The sequence below is a fragment of the Heterocephalus glaber genome, unplaced genomic scaffold, assembly GCF_053883595.1.
Source record: "Heterocephalus glaber isolate CG9 unplaced genomic scaffold, H.glaber_assembly_v1.0 deba00001606, whole genome shotgun sequence".
NCBI lineage: Eukaryota > Metazoa > Chordata > Mammalia > Rodentia > Bathyergidae > Heterocephalus > Heterocephalus glaber.
In genome coordinates this window covers 31220509-31235715 of record NW_028258377.1, presented here as the reverse complement: position 1 = coordinate 31235715, position 15207 = coordinate 31220509, and the positions used below count along the sequence as shown (strand labels likewise).

The window sequence follows — 15207 nt, the reverse complement described above, 5'->3', positions numbered from 1 at the left end:
GGACCCTAAGAAAGGGATCTCATATTTCCAATGACTTAGAAATAATGCTGCCTTCATCCATGCAGGCTGCCCTAAAAATAATGCCATCTGTGCTCGCTTTGGCAGCATATATACTTAAAAAAATGCCACCTACTGAGTGGCTTATAAACAACAACAGAAATTAATTTATCATAGTACTAGAGGCTGAGAGGTCCAAGACCAGGGCATCAGCAGTTTTGGTGTCTGGTAAGAGTCTACTTAATGCTTCATAGATGTTTTTCTAGCTGTGTCTTCCCATGGTAGAAGGGCTGAACTAGCTCCCTTGGGTCTCTTTTATAAAGACATTTAATCCTGTTCATGAGGACAGAGGCTGCATAACCTAATTGCCTCCCAGTGCTATCACCTTGGGGGTTAGGATTTCAACATATGGATTCAAAGAGCACATAAACAGCCCACTGCAATTAGAGACCCTACTTATGCAGAGGTGTGGTTAAGAATTTGGCTTCTATAAGGATCACATCAGACCATCTGGCAAGCCAGTGGTTCTGCAACTCCAGGGGTTCTGTACAACATGAGAACTGTAAGTGAAGTAAAAGTCTCAGTCTACAAAACCACAACTGGAAACTATGTTTCTAACAGAATCATCAAAACTCTCTAGGGCAAGGAGTCTAGCACAGCCCTTGAAATTTAAATCCATTCATGTACTCACTGGCTTCAATGAAGCAGGGTTAATTCCATTCCTGGTGCTTCCAAGAAAAAAATCTCAAGAAAATTTCAGACACCCACAGGCAGATCTCATCAAATTCTGGCGTCCCCACCCATTCATCCAACTGTTTCCTCAGCACCGGTCTCCCTGGGTTAGCCAATCTTAGCTGCAAGGAATGGGGAGCCCAGCTGCGTTCAGAGTTTGGAAAAACATTTTGAATACTTTAGATCTGCCAAATTCTTGGTTAAAGAAGGATATCCTTTAATTTCTTAAGCCATGTGTATTTTAAGTGAAACATAATCTATATGTCTGTGATTCATTTAAATGCAACTCAGAGAAACACGGTTACTAAGAGCACTGGGGACACCACACCATTTAAGCCTTTCTAAGCTTCACTTTGATCCAGGAAATTGACTTTTGCCAACAACAAATGAAGCTCCTGGCAAGAAAGGGTCAAAAGAGCCATCCTTTATCCTACGTAAGATGTTAAAATCCACCCTTGACCCAAGAGGAAGCTGGGCCAGGAGGGGAGGTGGGGGGCTCCACGGCCTGAGTGGCATTCAGAGTTTTGCTCCATATCAGATACATATTTCTCCCAGATCTCCCTGGAAGGGAGAGGTGAGCACAGGAGATGGTAATTAATCTAGCCTGACTGTGGCTGAGAAACATTCCTGCCTGGTAATTCAGTTCCTCTAGCAATATACAATCCAAATAGGGTTGAATGGAAAGGAGAAAATTAGAGATCAAAATCTCTCCAGTAACAGTAAATGACTGTTAATTTTCCAGGCTGTAGCTTTGTTTCTAGGGCAACAAAAGCAATCTCCTTTCCTGTAATATCTCTGAGATATAGAGATTAAAGTCAAAATTATTGATGGGAATTAAAATCTGTAAATCTCTAAATGTCTAAATCTGCCTTGACAATGAATGTTCCCCATGAGGTCCAGGAAAGAAAAAGAAAAAGAAACAAATATCCATTCTTATTAGCTAGACCTGTACAAACAGAACCTCAGCTTACCTAACTGGGACGGAACACAATGAATGGAGGAAGACCAAAGGACACCTCTCCCTACTTAAGCCAAAACTTAAATCTTACCACCATTTGGACTCAAGGAAGGACAGCACACTAAAGAGATGAGAATCCCCAAAGGTGTCTTGGTACAGAGAAGCACAGGGCCAAAGGCCCTCTGGTCAAAATGCCCACCCACTGAGCACCCGCTTGCTTTGGAAGGTGACCTTGTGACGCAGTGATCCTCCAGGGAGCGTCCTGGAAGTAGGCTGCACAGGTCCATATCCTCTCCTTGGGAAAAGAGAAGAAGGGAGACGGTGCAGGCACTTAGCTCCCGAGAGATGCTGTCTCCCAGGATGCCTACAACCAAGGAAAATGGCATCAGATTTCAGCAAACAGGGTTTCATCAGACATGGTCCCTGGGTGGATGAGGCAGTCCTCAGAACATGGGGAAACTGCATGCAGAAAGAATATTATGGACTTATGTCCCCAAGTTGTGGGTTGTGGAAAGAGCAGGGTATAATTTCTGCCTATAATTTCCCTCCTTGTGTTTTTTCCTGCCTGAACTGCTGAGTCCTGAGTGAGCAGCTCATCTCCAACTTCAAAGTCCCATGGTTTGGGGCTCCATTTCCCTTCATTTCAAACTCACTATTCCAGGGAAGTCTGCACAACTGTAATAAATCCCATGAGGCAGGGCCAGGGCTTTAGCTCAGTGGTTCTGCTACCTGCCTCAAAAGCACAAGGACCCGAGTTCGATCCCTGGTACCAAAATAAATAAATAAATAAATAAATCCCATGAGGCAGGGACTTCTTTTCTATTTTTCAACTTATAGAGTGTTTTTTAAACAGATAATGATGGAAGAAGAGTTCTTGGAATCTGAGACAAAAGCCCATTTTATAGATGAGAAAGTTGAGGCTCAGGAAGGCTGACTGGCACATTGACCAGTTAGTTCCACACTGTCCGCCTCTGAGCTCAGGGCTGTGTTTACTGCCCCACATGCCTCAATCACAAGTTTCTTCCAACAACACTATGCACTAACATGTACAAATTACGTGTATATATGTTCATAAATGTTAAACAACATAATAAACAATGTCATGTACTCTTTATTAGAGCAGAGTATTATCTTCATTACATCAGTGGAGCCTAAGAAAAACAAGTGGTAGAGCAGTATGTCTGGTATAATCTCATTTCTGCTTCCCTTTCTCCAATTAAAATAGCACTCTGGGGCCCAGGATTTAGCTCAGTGGCGCCATGCCTGCCTTGCAAGCTCAAGGTCCTGAGTTTGATTCCCAGTACTGAAAAATAAATAAATAAATAGCACTCTGTGTATGTGCTTCAGTGTGACCTTGTGCAGGAGTACAACCACCAAACAGTTAACAACGGATTCTCCTGTGGGTGGTGAACTTTCATTCTTTTATTTATTTGGCATTGCTACATGTTTTGCAATGAGTGTGCGCTGCTTTTGTAATTTAAAAGCAATGAGCAAGAAATAATCATATTTGCCACTTACTAAACAGAGATCAGCACTGTGTCGGTGCCTTTGCATGCACCATCTGATCTCATCCTCTCCCTGGCTCTGTGACATGGGACTCTGACTGTACCCAAGGTGAGGAAACTGAGGCTTTCAGAGGACAGAGTGAGTCCGAATGTGGGCCTGTCAGAAACAAAGACATACTCAGATGAACCCTAAGAAGTCATTTCTTTCTCAGTGGCACTCAACAGTGAAAAGGGAGTGCATCTCTCATGGTGATGCCAGCTGTTTGTCCTGAGCTGCTTCAAAGCAGCCACTGGCTGCTGTGTTGCTGAATCAAGGCTTGTCTGCAGCCTGCACTGAGGTTCCTTGGCCACACCTCCTTTCCTGGCCTGTGCCCCCGCTCCTCCATCCTCACCATTCTTGGCAATGATGCCTCCATGTGTGAATTCCATTAAAGGCTTGCTCACTGCTATTTTGGGCCATGCATTAGCACATGGGCTTTGATTTGATAGGACAAGGCCAGCCACCTCAGGATGATGAAAAAAATTAAAATATTTCCTCCCTCCCCTTCATGCCCATTGCTTCTGGGAGACCTGAGAACCCATGGTATGGAGAAACAGGGAGTAGGGGTGGAAAGGCATAGACATCTTCCTAATATATGGGCCTTTGAACTTGGCTGTTCCCTCCTCTTGGTATGGTCCCTCTCAGCTGTCCACATGGTTTACTCCTTCAGGTCTCAACACAAATATCAAACCAGCAAGGCTTCCCTGAGCATCACTCACCCACCACAGCTTCCTCCCCATCTCCTGCTCTCCCTGAGCCCAGTGTGTCTTCTCTGCACTTGTCATCTGACTTGTTTGCTTACTAGAATGTAAGATCCCTAAAGGCAGAGCTGTTTAACTCACAACCTTACTCCAAATACCTACACTGGTGCTGGCACGATATAGATGCACTGGAGATGAAATGTATTTATGAATCCACTGAGGAGGTTAAGAACCAGAGCCTGAGAAATCATTCAGTACAGGGTCTAGGGCCCCCTTCCCCAGATATCACCGGCTTACAGAAACTTTAGTATAACGATTTGAAAGATCAGAAAAGCATAGCCCCACTCCAAAGCTGCTTTTTGACCTGAGGTCACAGGCAGCATGAATGAAAGGCCTTTGGGAAAGAAACATACTAGGAAGTTGTGTGCAGTTAGAGTTCCGCCCACTAACACTTGTTCAAAAACAAAAAGTCCAACTTGGATGAAAATAGCAGGAAGCTGCCCCCCAAGGACACCTGGTGAGATCGTATTCCTTGGCTCTGTTGCTTCCACTTTTGTCTGGTCTCCTGCCTTCTGCTGACTCAAGGAGGCCAAGAACCACATCCAGCCCCATGTGGCTCCCTGTCAAACAAGAGAGCTCTTCTTGCAGCATCCATGGGGTGTAGGGCAATAAAAATCACCATAGTTGACCATTCACCTTGTGCTCTGTAAGCCTGTTCATTCAGGCCTCACAACTACTCTGTAACTCTAGACCTAAGCAAGAATACAAATGATCCTAGTCTCATCTCTCTTGTTTTCTTGCTGTGTGACCTTATATAAATGCCTATCCCTCTCTGAGTCAGTTTCCGTATCTGTGCATGAGACCATTGCATTAGTGCTTTCTAAGGCATCTTCCTACTCTAACATCCTATGAGCTCTTGTAAACGCTCCAAACCAGGATGGAAGGACAGGGACTTGAGTCCTGAGATCAATTTCCCAAGGCTTTCCATAATAAAACACCACCATCACTTGGGCTGACTAGAAGAGGCTGAAAGGCCAGAAGCTCCATTCAAGGCAGAGTAGTTCAAATTAGACACAGAGTGACAACAGGGCATATTTAGACCAGAATTCAAAGCTTAGATTCCAAAGCAGGCCCCTGAGAGAGGCTGTCAAGAACGGACCTCCTAAGGCACTACAGGAAGGTAACCCAAAGGAAAAGCCAGTCCAAGGAGGGCCTGAAGCCCCTGGACAGCCATGGACATGGCCAGCCAGGTTGGTTCTAGGTAAACGGAAAGAAAGATTTCAGTAAACCAGGACAAGGCTGGTTTCGTCCTGGAGGAGAGTAGCAAAATGACAGCAGTGCCCATCTTTCTGGCTTCTGAAGGCCACCATATACAGTACCAGCAGAGGAGGAAAGATGTGAACAAAGACCCCCGCCTGGACCAGCTCCTGGACTGCACTTTAACTACACTGGGGATGCCACTCAGCCTCCTTTGCAAGTGTGCAAAGAGCCCAAATTTGGAATAAATCGTTGTCTCCCTTTCCACCCAAGCCAGGCAGCCATTCCCAGCCCTCTGGATGTGGGAAGGCCCTGCTCCATCCCTTTCTTGGCAGTGACGAATCTGATTACTCCTCGGCTTCCAGGGGGTTTTAGAGGCTGCCAAGAGAGATGGGCAGCTCTCCAAGCCATGCATCCTCATCCGCGACATCTATGTGGGAGACCAAAGTGGGACTATTGATAGAGTCCCTCGGCCAAGCAAAAAGAGCTCCTTATCAGCCCGGCGGCCAGGAATGGCTGGAGAATGAGCAACAGAAAGCCCTGAACTGTGTCTACTTGTCCCCTCAGTGACATGAATCAAGGCGCAACTCCACCCAGCAGGTACCTGTGGAGGTGTCTGTGAGCCAGACCACTGCCCGAGATGTGTGAGGTTAAGGAGACGGAGGACCTGGGCCCAGTGAAGCCAGGAGACTGCTAACAATGCCCTTATTGGCAAAATCTTGGATTTTCCAGACCCTGGACAGATGTAGCAATTAGGACCTGAGGTGCCAAATCTCAGTACAGTGTTTGCCTCTCTCCTCTCTGCTGTTTTCCTCTAATCACTTCCTGCCCTACGCTGGGCTCGAGTAGTAATGCAGCTGCTTCTAGGCTCTTCCCTCCCTAACTGCACACATACACACATCCGTGTGCTGCTGTGAACTCAAAGAGGCACCAGAAATGCAGCCTAAGGAAATCTGAGCAAGACATTAAGCAGTCCAATAACTTCACGGCAAATAAGAGACTAGAAAAATTCCCTCTTTGCAGGATACTCCCTCAAAGGGACCAAGGTTGAGAGCTTGGAATTACTCCACTAAATGCTTCCTTCCCAAACAGTGACACCTGCCTGTGTCCAGCACTGACATAGAAGTTAATTGTTTTCGGCAAAGAAGGGATCCACTTACTCATTTTTCTCCAGGTCCAGGATCAGTTCTCGCCCCTCAGCCATTACCCTGAGCTCAGCTTTGATGGGATGCTAAAAGCAACAGAAAAGAATGTCAGTTCCTAAAAGTAGGGACCAAGGCTCCCTGGGCATGGGATCTAGCAAGGTACTTGTACAGGGGCCCACAGGAAGTAAGCAAGAAAAGGTCAATTGCCTTTCCAGCCCAGACATGAAATGACCTCAGCCCCAGAATGACCCAAATCTTTCCCCATCTGCTTTCTCCTGAGAAGCAAAGGAAAGGAATTCTAGGCTGAGACATGGTAGAAGTGCAGAACTGTGGGCTGGAAAAGGGAAACAGGAAAATATGATTTCCAAAAGTAAATTTCCTGGGCGTCAGACCTGGGTTCAAGGGCTAGGTCTGATACCTGCAGGTTGTGAACTTGGATGTGATACCAACCCTTACTACATCCCCGTTTCCTCTTTTATGTTATAAAGATAATAATAATCAACCTTATGAGGACTTTGCAAAAACTAAGGGAGATAATGATGTAAATAATGCAGCACTATGGCTCCCCACATCCTCAGCATGTTGGTGGATTCTCTTGATAAGAGGATCTTATTTTAATTGGGCCTTCAACTCGGAAACCTCAATCAGCCCAGAGGTGGCAACAAAAAAGCACCTCAAATTGAGGTTTCAGAAACCCAAGAGTAGCTATATTTTACATATGAGCAGTTTGCTAGTGGCCACAGGTGCTACTCCCCCCACCACAGTAGAACATTTAAGATATACAAATGGCCAATGAGCATGAAAAACATATTCAACACCACAGGTAACTACATACCTCACCTTCCAAGAAACAACCACACAAAAAGATATCTTAAACACAATCAATGATTTAAAACCATAAGTCATAATGCAATGGAGCACGCTGTAAAATGGGCACCCTCATCCCCTACCACTGAGAATTTAAATTGAAATCCATTCTCTGAAAGATAATTTTGACTATATAGAATAAGAGTTTTTAAATGTTCAGACCATTTGATTTAAGACTGTCTGAAGTGAACAAACAGAAGCACAGGCAAAGATCTGTACACAGAAGCTATTACTTATTATATGAATATGAATATAATATGAATGAGTTACTTATAATATGAATGAACGAATTATGAATAAAATAAAACCTAAATATCCAAAAATAAAAGAATAATTAAACCGTGATCCATTTATATAACAGACTACTAGAGAGTCATTAAAGACAGTCACTTTAATTTTTAAATGATTGAGAAAGTAGACATAATAAACATTAGATAATAAAGGCTCAAAATATAACACTGTATTTTTTATTTAAAGGAAAAAATTTACAGAGAAATAAACCTCAAGGTTGCATACTCTACATAGTAGAAACATAAATTAATTTTATTTTCTTTTGCACATCTTTCTATATTTTTATAATTTTTTATCATTTATGAAAAGGACTTATCTCTTTTGACCTTATTATCGTGGAAATTTTCAAATAAATTTAAATTTTCAAATAAATTTAAATTTCATAGCAAGTCCACACACTTTGATAATTCAAGTTAAGGCTGTTGAACTCCTTTTGAAAGAAGAAATTATTCATCTTAGAACATTTACAAGTTTAAAACAGGATAGATTCTTTGTTGTGTTTTAAATATGAGTTCTCTAACTGGGAACCAAGGAACCAATAAATTCTTAAAATCCTTTCAATCCATAGAAGTCCTTGCTAGGATGGAGCTCCTCCTCTTTTTAAGTTCAAAGCTTATCGGTAGTTAGTTCTGGCCTGTCCAGGAAGGGAGGTCATCTGCTTAGCCTCTTCTGGCCAGGGCTGCCTTTTTTTTTTTTTTTTGGTACCGGGGATTGAACTCAGGTCCTCCCGCTTTCACAGCAGGTGGCGAAACCACTGAGCTAAATCCCCCGCCCCAGGGCTGCCTTTTCTATCCACATTCCCTGCTTACTTGCTGCCAACCTCACTCATCAGGGCCCGGGCTTCCCTGAGACTTCCAGGCAACCAAGGGCACTGATGAGATCTGAGCATTCCAACCAAGAACTCTTGGGCGACCCTGCCCATTCCCTAACTGGCCCTATTTCCCAGTCTTAAGAAGGAACATTTCAAAGGCTTGGTAGCATGAAGCTGGGTGAGATATTTGCCCAGCTACTTTCACTCAGAGATGCACTAGGAGATTTCGTGTCTGATGCCCTGATTTAGCTCTGCCAACACCTATTCTAATCGAGTGTCCTCTGCCACTTTATTCTGGGAAGTTCTGAAGCAAATACCTTGCCTAGTCACACTGAGTATCTGGGACCCACCCCCAAGAGGCCCTCTGAGAAAGAGCACAGCAGGAGAGCTGTAGCGATTCCCTTATCTAAGAGGTAAGCAGCCATGTGACAGCCCATATATCAAGGCATTGTCATCACTCCTGCAAAGGGACACAAGTTCTAACATGAATACTAATATTACTTTTTACGTGAGCAATCCAAAGATAATTCTCCCTGTTCTGGAAGATGGTCAGACACTAATATTTAAAGTAAGACATTCCTTGATTCCAGGAAACATCACAAGTAAAAAAAATTAAACTGCATTTTATGTCTATGAAGCTTCCTTCCCCAGTTCTACTTAACAGCTTTCTCTTATAACTCCAACTCTGCCCTAGGAAGGGGTAACCCACTGTTCATACATCCCCTGGGAAGAGTGAAAAGTCCCTCCTCATTAGGGCTAGATTAAATAGATAGTTCCATAGGTTATTGGAAATCTGTCCTGTATCTTTGCATACTCTTAAAGTCTAACATTTAGTGTACTGTGTTTAATTCATATTTAGTAAATGAACTATTTACATAAATGAGACTAGAAACCTAAGGGAATTCCCGTTTTGAGTCAGTGTCTCTCTCTCTCTCTCTCTCTCTCTCTCTCTCTCTCTCTCTCTCTCTCGGCAAATATTTATGGTGCCAGGCACTGTGCTGACTATTCCTACAGAATACAAAGACCCATGCTCTGAGTAGTCAAATGTTGGGAACAAAGACAGGATCCAGTCCTCTACTTTGTTTCTCAGGCCCTTCCTGAGGATGCTAGGCATCCCACATCTGGAGGGAACAAAGGCGCCTCTATAAAAAGTATCAGATCCATTCCTCAGGCAAGAATGGTGGGTTCAAATATGCAAGATCTGAATTTTTAAAACTTATCTGCTCTAGGATGGCCACCTATTAATTTGTCTAGACTTTTCCTGAAGCTATTTTCAGCCTTTCCTCGATAAAAGGAGTTCTATACATTTATTGACTTCACATGAAAATCTTCCTTTCTTTCCTTGCCCTGCAATTTTCTCTGTAGGTTCCCTTACCAAATCCAAGTTGGAGCATCAGGGGAGCATTAAGAGTATTACTCTTATCTTAAAGAATTCTGGGCATTTCTCCTCTCCGGACTCAACAGTCACACTGCTTGAAGTCTTTCTTGACTATCTCCTGCTGTCATCTTGCTCCTATATGTTATCCAACAAACCACAGGCCATTTGAACCCCAAGAGATTTCTGAAACCAGCCCCTCTGCCCAGCCCTCTTCAACCCTATTCCCTCTAAGGCCTATTTTATAAATGAATAAGAAACTCAAGTTATTTAGAAAGTGGAAGATCACATAGCATGCCAACAATCACATCTCCTCTTCTAGCCTCACTGAAGCAGTGAAAACAAGAACTAGAGAGAATATCCTAGTCACACACAGTTCCTTACTACAAGAACAGCACAATATTTTCAGTTTTGTTCCTTCTTAAAGTCCTTGCAGTCTGCTGGTGTTCTGGCCCAAGGAGCCTGCAGGATTTTAAGATACATTAAAAATAGTTTAAATTATCCCTTTTCTCTCCAAGTACATTATCCTATCCATAAAATAAAGCATGTATTGTGTACAGCAAGAATAGCAATGACAATACATAATAAATTCCAATCAAAAGTGATTTTTTGTGACACCACATTTGTCATTAGTTTGTGTCGGCATTAATCTGCATTTTCATTTCCTCAACCAATAGCATTTGGAAATGTTCTAGATGTTCGTCATACACTGAGGGAAAGCCCCATCTGAGGTATCCAAAACCGACACACAAAGAGGACAGAGCAAGCCAGAAACAGAACTACTGGTGATAACCAGGCCTCTGGAAAAGCCATAAAAGGCCCCCAAGCCTCACAGACCCAAGTTCCCAACCCTGGTCTTTGAAAAAGAGAGCTTGAGTCTTACCTTTTCTCTCACGGGGCTTTGTGAAGTCTTCCACTGAGGTATTACGAGTTCATGCTGTGGCCAGGGGCTGCCTTCTTCACTTCCTGCTGCCAATATAAAACATACACCATGGAAATCCCAGACTTTCACATCCCAGTCAAGCTATACATGCACTTTCTGGAACAACCACTGCCACATGGCAAGAACTACCCATGGGCTCATGCCAACACCTGCTTGTTTCCAGGCGCTTGGCATTCGCTATGGGCCACTTGCACACATTCTTGCAGGTGTTAGTGATAGAGGACAAACAAGGCCTCTATACCTGCCAAGTTTACCTTCTAGAGGTGAGAGACAGAAAATCAACACGCATTCTCAGGTGGTGCTAAATACCCTGAAAAAAATAAGAGGACCATGGTAAATAGCAGAGGGTGCCTATTTGAGACAAGGTGATCAGCAAAGATGACACATGATTGAGAACTAAGGGTCCTGCAGAAGGCACTACCAGGCAGAGATCTAGGGGAAGAGTACACCAGATGGAGGGACTGGCAAGGGCAAGGCTGAGCAGAAGTGGCCTTGGCCTAATGAAGAAGCAGAAGGCAGGGCTAGCTAGAGTCAAGTAAGTGAGAGAGCAAGTTGGTAAGAAATGTAGTCAGCAAGACAGCTCTGGGTCTGATAATGCAGAGGCCATGGAAAGTGTCTGGATTTTATTATAAATAGACCTGGAAGCCATTGGATGTCTAAACGCAGAGTAACATGATCTGTATTAGGTTGAGTGGAGAATGGGGGAGGGTGGAGAGACTTGAGTGCAGAAGCAGGAAGACCAGGCTGCAAACTTGCAGGAGCCCTGATGAGATACACAGTGGCTCAGACTAGAATGACATCAGCTGGAAGGAATGAAGTGGTAGAATTCTGGGTATACTCTGGAGGTTCAGCCCATGGCTATTGTTCCCCATGAGCTTTAGCCTCCCACCTGCCATCTCAAAATGTTACTGGAGAGAAATATGAAATTGCTTCCTAACTGCAAGGCATTGTTACATTACCATGAGGCTCCTAATGGCAAGTGTGCATTTGTGTTGCCCTTCTACTCTCCAAACCATTCTCACCATCCAGATCTCCTGCATTCTTGCAAACAACTGGAGAAGTAGGTAGTAGCATTTCTATTTTACAAGAAAGGGAATTAAAACTACAGAAGAAACTTGTTCAAGGTGGTACAGACTTCAATCACTGGCTGCAGACTATCTTAATAAAGGGAGAATTTCCTAAGACCAAAGCAAATCAGTCTCCACAAGAATAGGGCAAATCCAAAGGACTTCTGGAGTTGGATCTGAGGAGTCCAAATTCTGTTCTTTCTAAAGCAACCACATCAATCACATAGAATGCAATGCATGATATAAAAGATGACTGGAGTTATTCAGTCAGAGTGCTATGATTATGATTGATTATTAACTTTCCTTTTAGATTACTGATATAGCTATTTGCAATCAAAATATATCCTAAAAAAACCAACCTCATTAGACTAACATTCGAAGTTGGTAAAAACCAAAAGCAATGCATTTATTTATTTACCAAATGTTTTCCATGTTTTTTTTATATGCCAAGTACTACAGTAGGTGCTTAATACCCATGGGGGAACAAGACAGGCATAGTCCCTGTCCTCGTGGCTCTGATAAGTCTGGATTATTTTAGACAAAAAGGGATTATATAATATTTAATGGGATGTTTAAAGAAGTTAAATGGGATGATCAAAAAAAAACACCAAAAAGTAATCTAAAGTCTCAACAGTAGAGGAGCACAGTACATTTAAGAAGAAATGTTCAAAACTTGGAAACAAGCAAAGGACAAGTAAAATGTCTTTTCAGTCTCATATCTGGAGTACTGTTGAACAGACTGACCATGGATTATTGACTTATCTGGAGGAATGTACCTTTGCCTCTTTATTTACTATTGACCAAAAGCCTATTCTCTGTGTAGTCATATATTAACTATAGATTTCTGGTAGACAGAGATGAAAATTTATTTCAGTGTAGTAAAAAGATAACAAAGAATAACATTTGCCCCACCCACCTCTTCTTTATCTGATCTAGCCACAAGATTTCAAGTCTTTCTCCAATGCCTGTACCACCCTTGAACCCTCCTTTCAACCAGCTTTAGCATCCTGATTGCATTCATGAAGCAAGTGAATCTTCGCCACATTTGTATGACTTTTTAACTTTTGAATATCCTAGTCCCTTGATGGAATTAAAGAGCTGTTAAAATCATGGTTTTAGAGAATGTAATGATTGAGGAAATGCTTACCATGTGAAGTACAAAATGCAAGATACCAAACTATACCTATGGTATGTTTCCAATTTCATTAACACATATTTATAGAAACACAAGAAGACAAGAGAGGAAAAAAGACAAAGTATTCATAGCAATCGTGGACTTGGGGATTACTGGCAATTTTACTCCTTTTCCACTTTTCATTACTCCCCGGATATTCTGCAGCTGCTCTACCTGAGGGCTCAGAAGTCATCTCTTGGAGCAGTAACTCACTTTCCTAGCTTTTCTTCATGCTTTTCTCCTACACAAGACTAACTCAGGACTCCTGCCAGATTTTGGAAAATCAGAAATAAATAGAACCTGACTTCCTCTTTCTCAAGGAGCCAAAGGCCACGGAAGAAAAGCTTCCTTCCCCGGGCTCCCTGTGGACCAACCGTGCCTCGGTTTCCCTTTCGCTCAGGAGGTCCTGGGAATCGCCCTGAAGCTCACACACACTGTCCGCAGGTCAGCCTCCTCGCCCTGGGCCCGGGGTAGCCTGCCCAGCCTCCACCCCACCGTGCTCGCTTGTTTTTAAAACCAAGTCCACTGCTGGTCCCGGCAAGCAGAAGTCTGAAGTCAGCCTGGCCTGTCTGCGGCCGGCCAAGCTAAGGCCACGCTTTCTGGGGTGACAATGACAGAGCCTGGGCACCGCCCCTGGACCGTCCCTAAGGCGGAATCCGCAGCAGCCCCGAGGGATGGGCTCTAGAGGCGGTGGGGTGCGGGAGACCAGTCTAGAGACATCACCCAGCATCCAAGCTGGAAGCATCCAGCCCGTCCCTTTGCTGCACAGAAGGGGGAACTGAGGCTGAGAGAGGGCAGGTGTCGGTGGAGGGGAAAGAGCCTCGGCTTCCAGTGCGAAAGCGCGGACTTCCCTTTGTGGCGTGGCTGTGGGCAAACCCCTTCTCTTTTGTGGGCTTGGGTTTCCCAACAGTGCAATGGATGCGTCGGACTTGATCTTCATTCAGAGGGTCCCGGCCAGCTCGGGGGTCCGAAGTGTAGAACCAGAGTTGCCACTGAACCCCCTGCCGCCTCTCGCGGCGTCTCCTGGGGGCAGCTGGCGCGCGACACGGAGCGCGGTCCCGGGGAGCCGCTCCCCGGGCGCTCGGGATGCTCCTGGCGCTGGTGCAGCGGACGCCGGAGAGGACGGGCGAGGCGAGGCGAGGCGGAGCGGAGAGGAGTGACCGTGAGAAACAGGAGCGGCGCAGAAAGGAGCGGAACGTAGAGGAAGGAGGAAGAGGGGACGGGCTGCGCGGCGCGCCCCGGTCCCCGATCTCCACCGCGTCCGGGACGCGCGCCGTGGGAACAAAGCCCGGGCTGCAGGGCTGGGGCGGCCTCGGGCAGAAGCAGCGGGCGCGGGGCCCCGCTCCGGTCCCAGGCCACCCCGCCCACCCCGCCCACCCGCCTCGGCCCCTCGCGCCCGGCACTTACTTGTCGTCCACCCGGGTTCCCGCACCGCCAGCGGCCGCAGGGGCTGCAGGGCGAGGGCCAGCAAGCACAGCCGGGCGGCGCCGGCGCCCCCGGGCATCGTGGCTCCCCTCGCTCTTCGGCTCACACGCCCTCTGCCATGTCCGCCCCGGCCCGACCGCGGGGGTCGAGCATCTGCAAGCCGCGGCCGGCCTAAGAGCCCGGGGCCTCGGCTCCCCGCCCAATGCCGAGACGCCCCGCCCAGCCGCGGGGCTGGGCCTGGGGTTGGAGCAGGGGAGGGGGCTGGGGCTCAGGCCGGAGGAGGAGCCCGCGAACCCCCGCAGGCCGGCCGGCTCGGGTGGTCGGGACCTGGCGGGAAGGGGACCCCGAGCGTCGGGAAGAGGAAGGAGTCACGGGGGACGCCACCTAGAGAGGGCCGGGGCTCTAGGGGTTAAACCAGACCCCTCGCTGCACAGGGGCCGGGGTACTCCGTGCAGCGCTGTGCTAGTTGTCCTGGGTGACGGGCCACTCACCCATGCCACCCCCAGGGGCCAGCACTCTTGCAGGCAGGCACGAAAGAGTTAACCCAACCCCCCGGTCACAAAGAACTAAGTGCTATATGGAGCTGTGTTTTGTGGTTTTTTTTTAAAGCAGGGCACAAATCCCGGAGCCATTCCTTCTGTCTGAGAGGAAGGACTAGAAAAGATCCGGAATCCCAGAGGAGAGAACATCTGAGCTTGGAGGAGCAGAGATGGAACACCAGGCGGAAGAAACAGCCCGGACAAACTGCACTGACGGGGTGAAAGCCCATGGGCTGTGTGGGTGGAAAACCAGAATTCCCAGGATAGTGAGGGTTTTAGGGGTTGGGATGGAAATGGTCAGTGAGACCCGGAAGTAATAAAGACTATCACTTACTGAGTAATAAAGACTATTATCTTTAGAATAAGAAAATTCTGATGCC

At 45.9% G+C, this 15207-nt stretch overlaps 1 protein-coding gene across 6 annotated transcripts in view; it reads right to left on the bottom strand.

Moving 5' to 3' along the window:
- Adam19 (ADAM metallopeptidase domain 19) overlaps positions 1-14510 on the bottom strand; it is a 96832-nt gene extending 82322 nt beyond the window's left edge. Inside the window, exons 1-3 of one of the 6 annotated variants that reach the window (XM_087194909.1) lie at positions 14271-14510; positions 10563-10645; positions 6351-6421 (exon numbers count right to left, since the gene is read on the bottom strand). In XM_087194909.1, coding sequence (XP_087051035.1) covers positions 6351-6421; positions 10563-10645; positions 14271-14367 — 251 coding nt within the window. In that variant the 5' untranslated portion in view covers positions 14368-14510. Of the gene's footprint in view, positions 1-6350; positions 6422-10562; positions 10649-14270 lie in introns of all 6 variants that reach the window. The other 5 variants (XM_087194908.1, XM_087194911.1, XM_087194910.1 and 2 more) reach the window with 5 other exon arrangements.
- Positions 14511-15207: the final 697 nt, after the last annotated feature.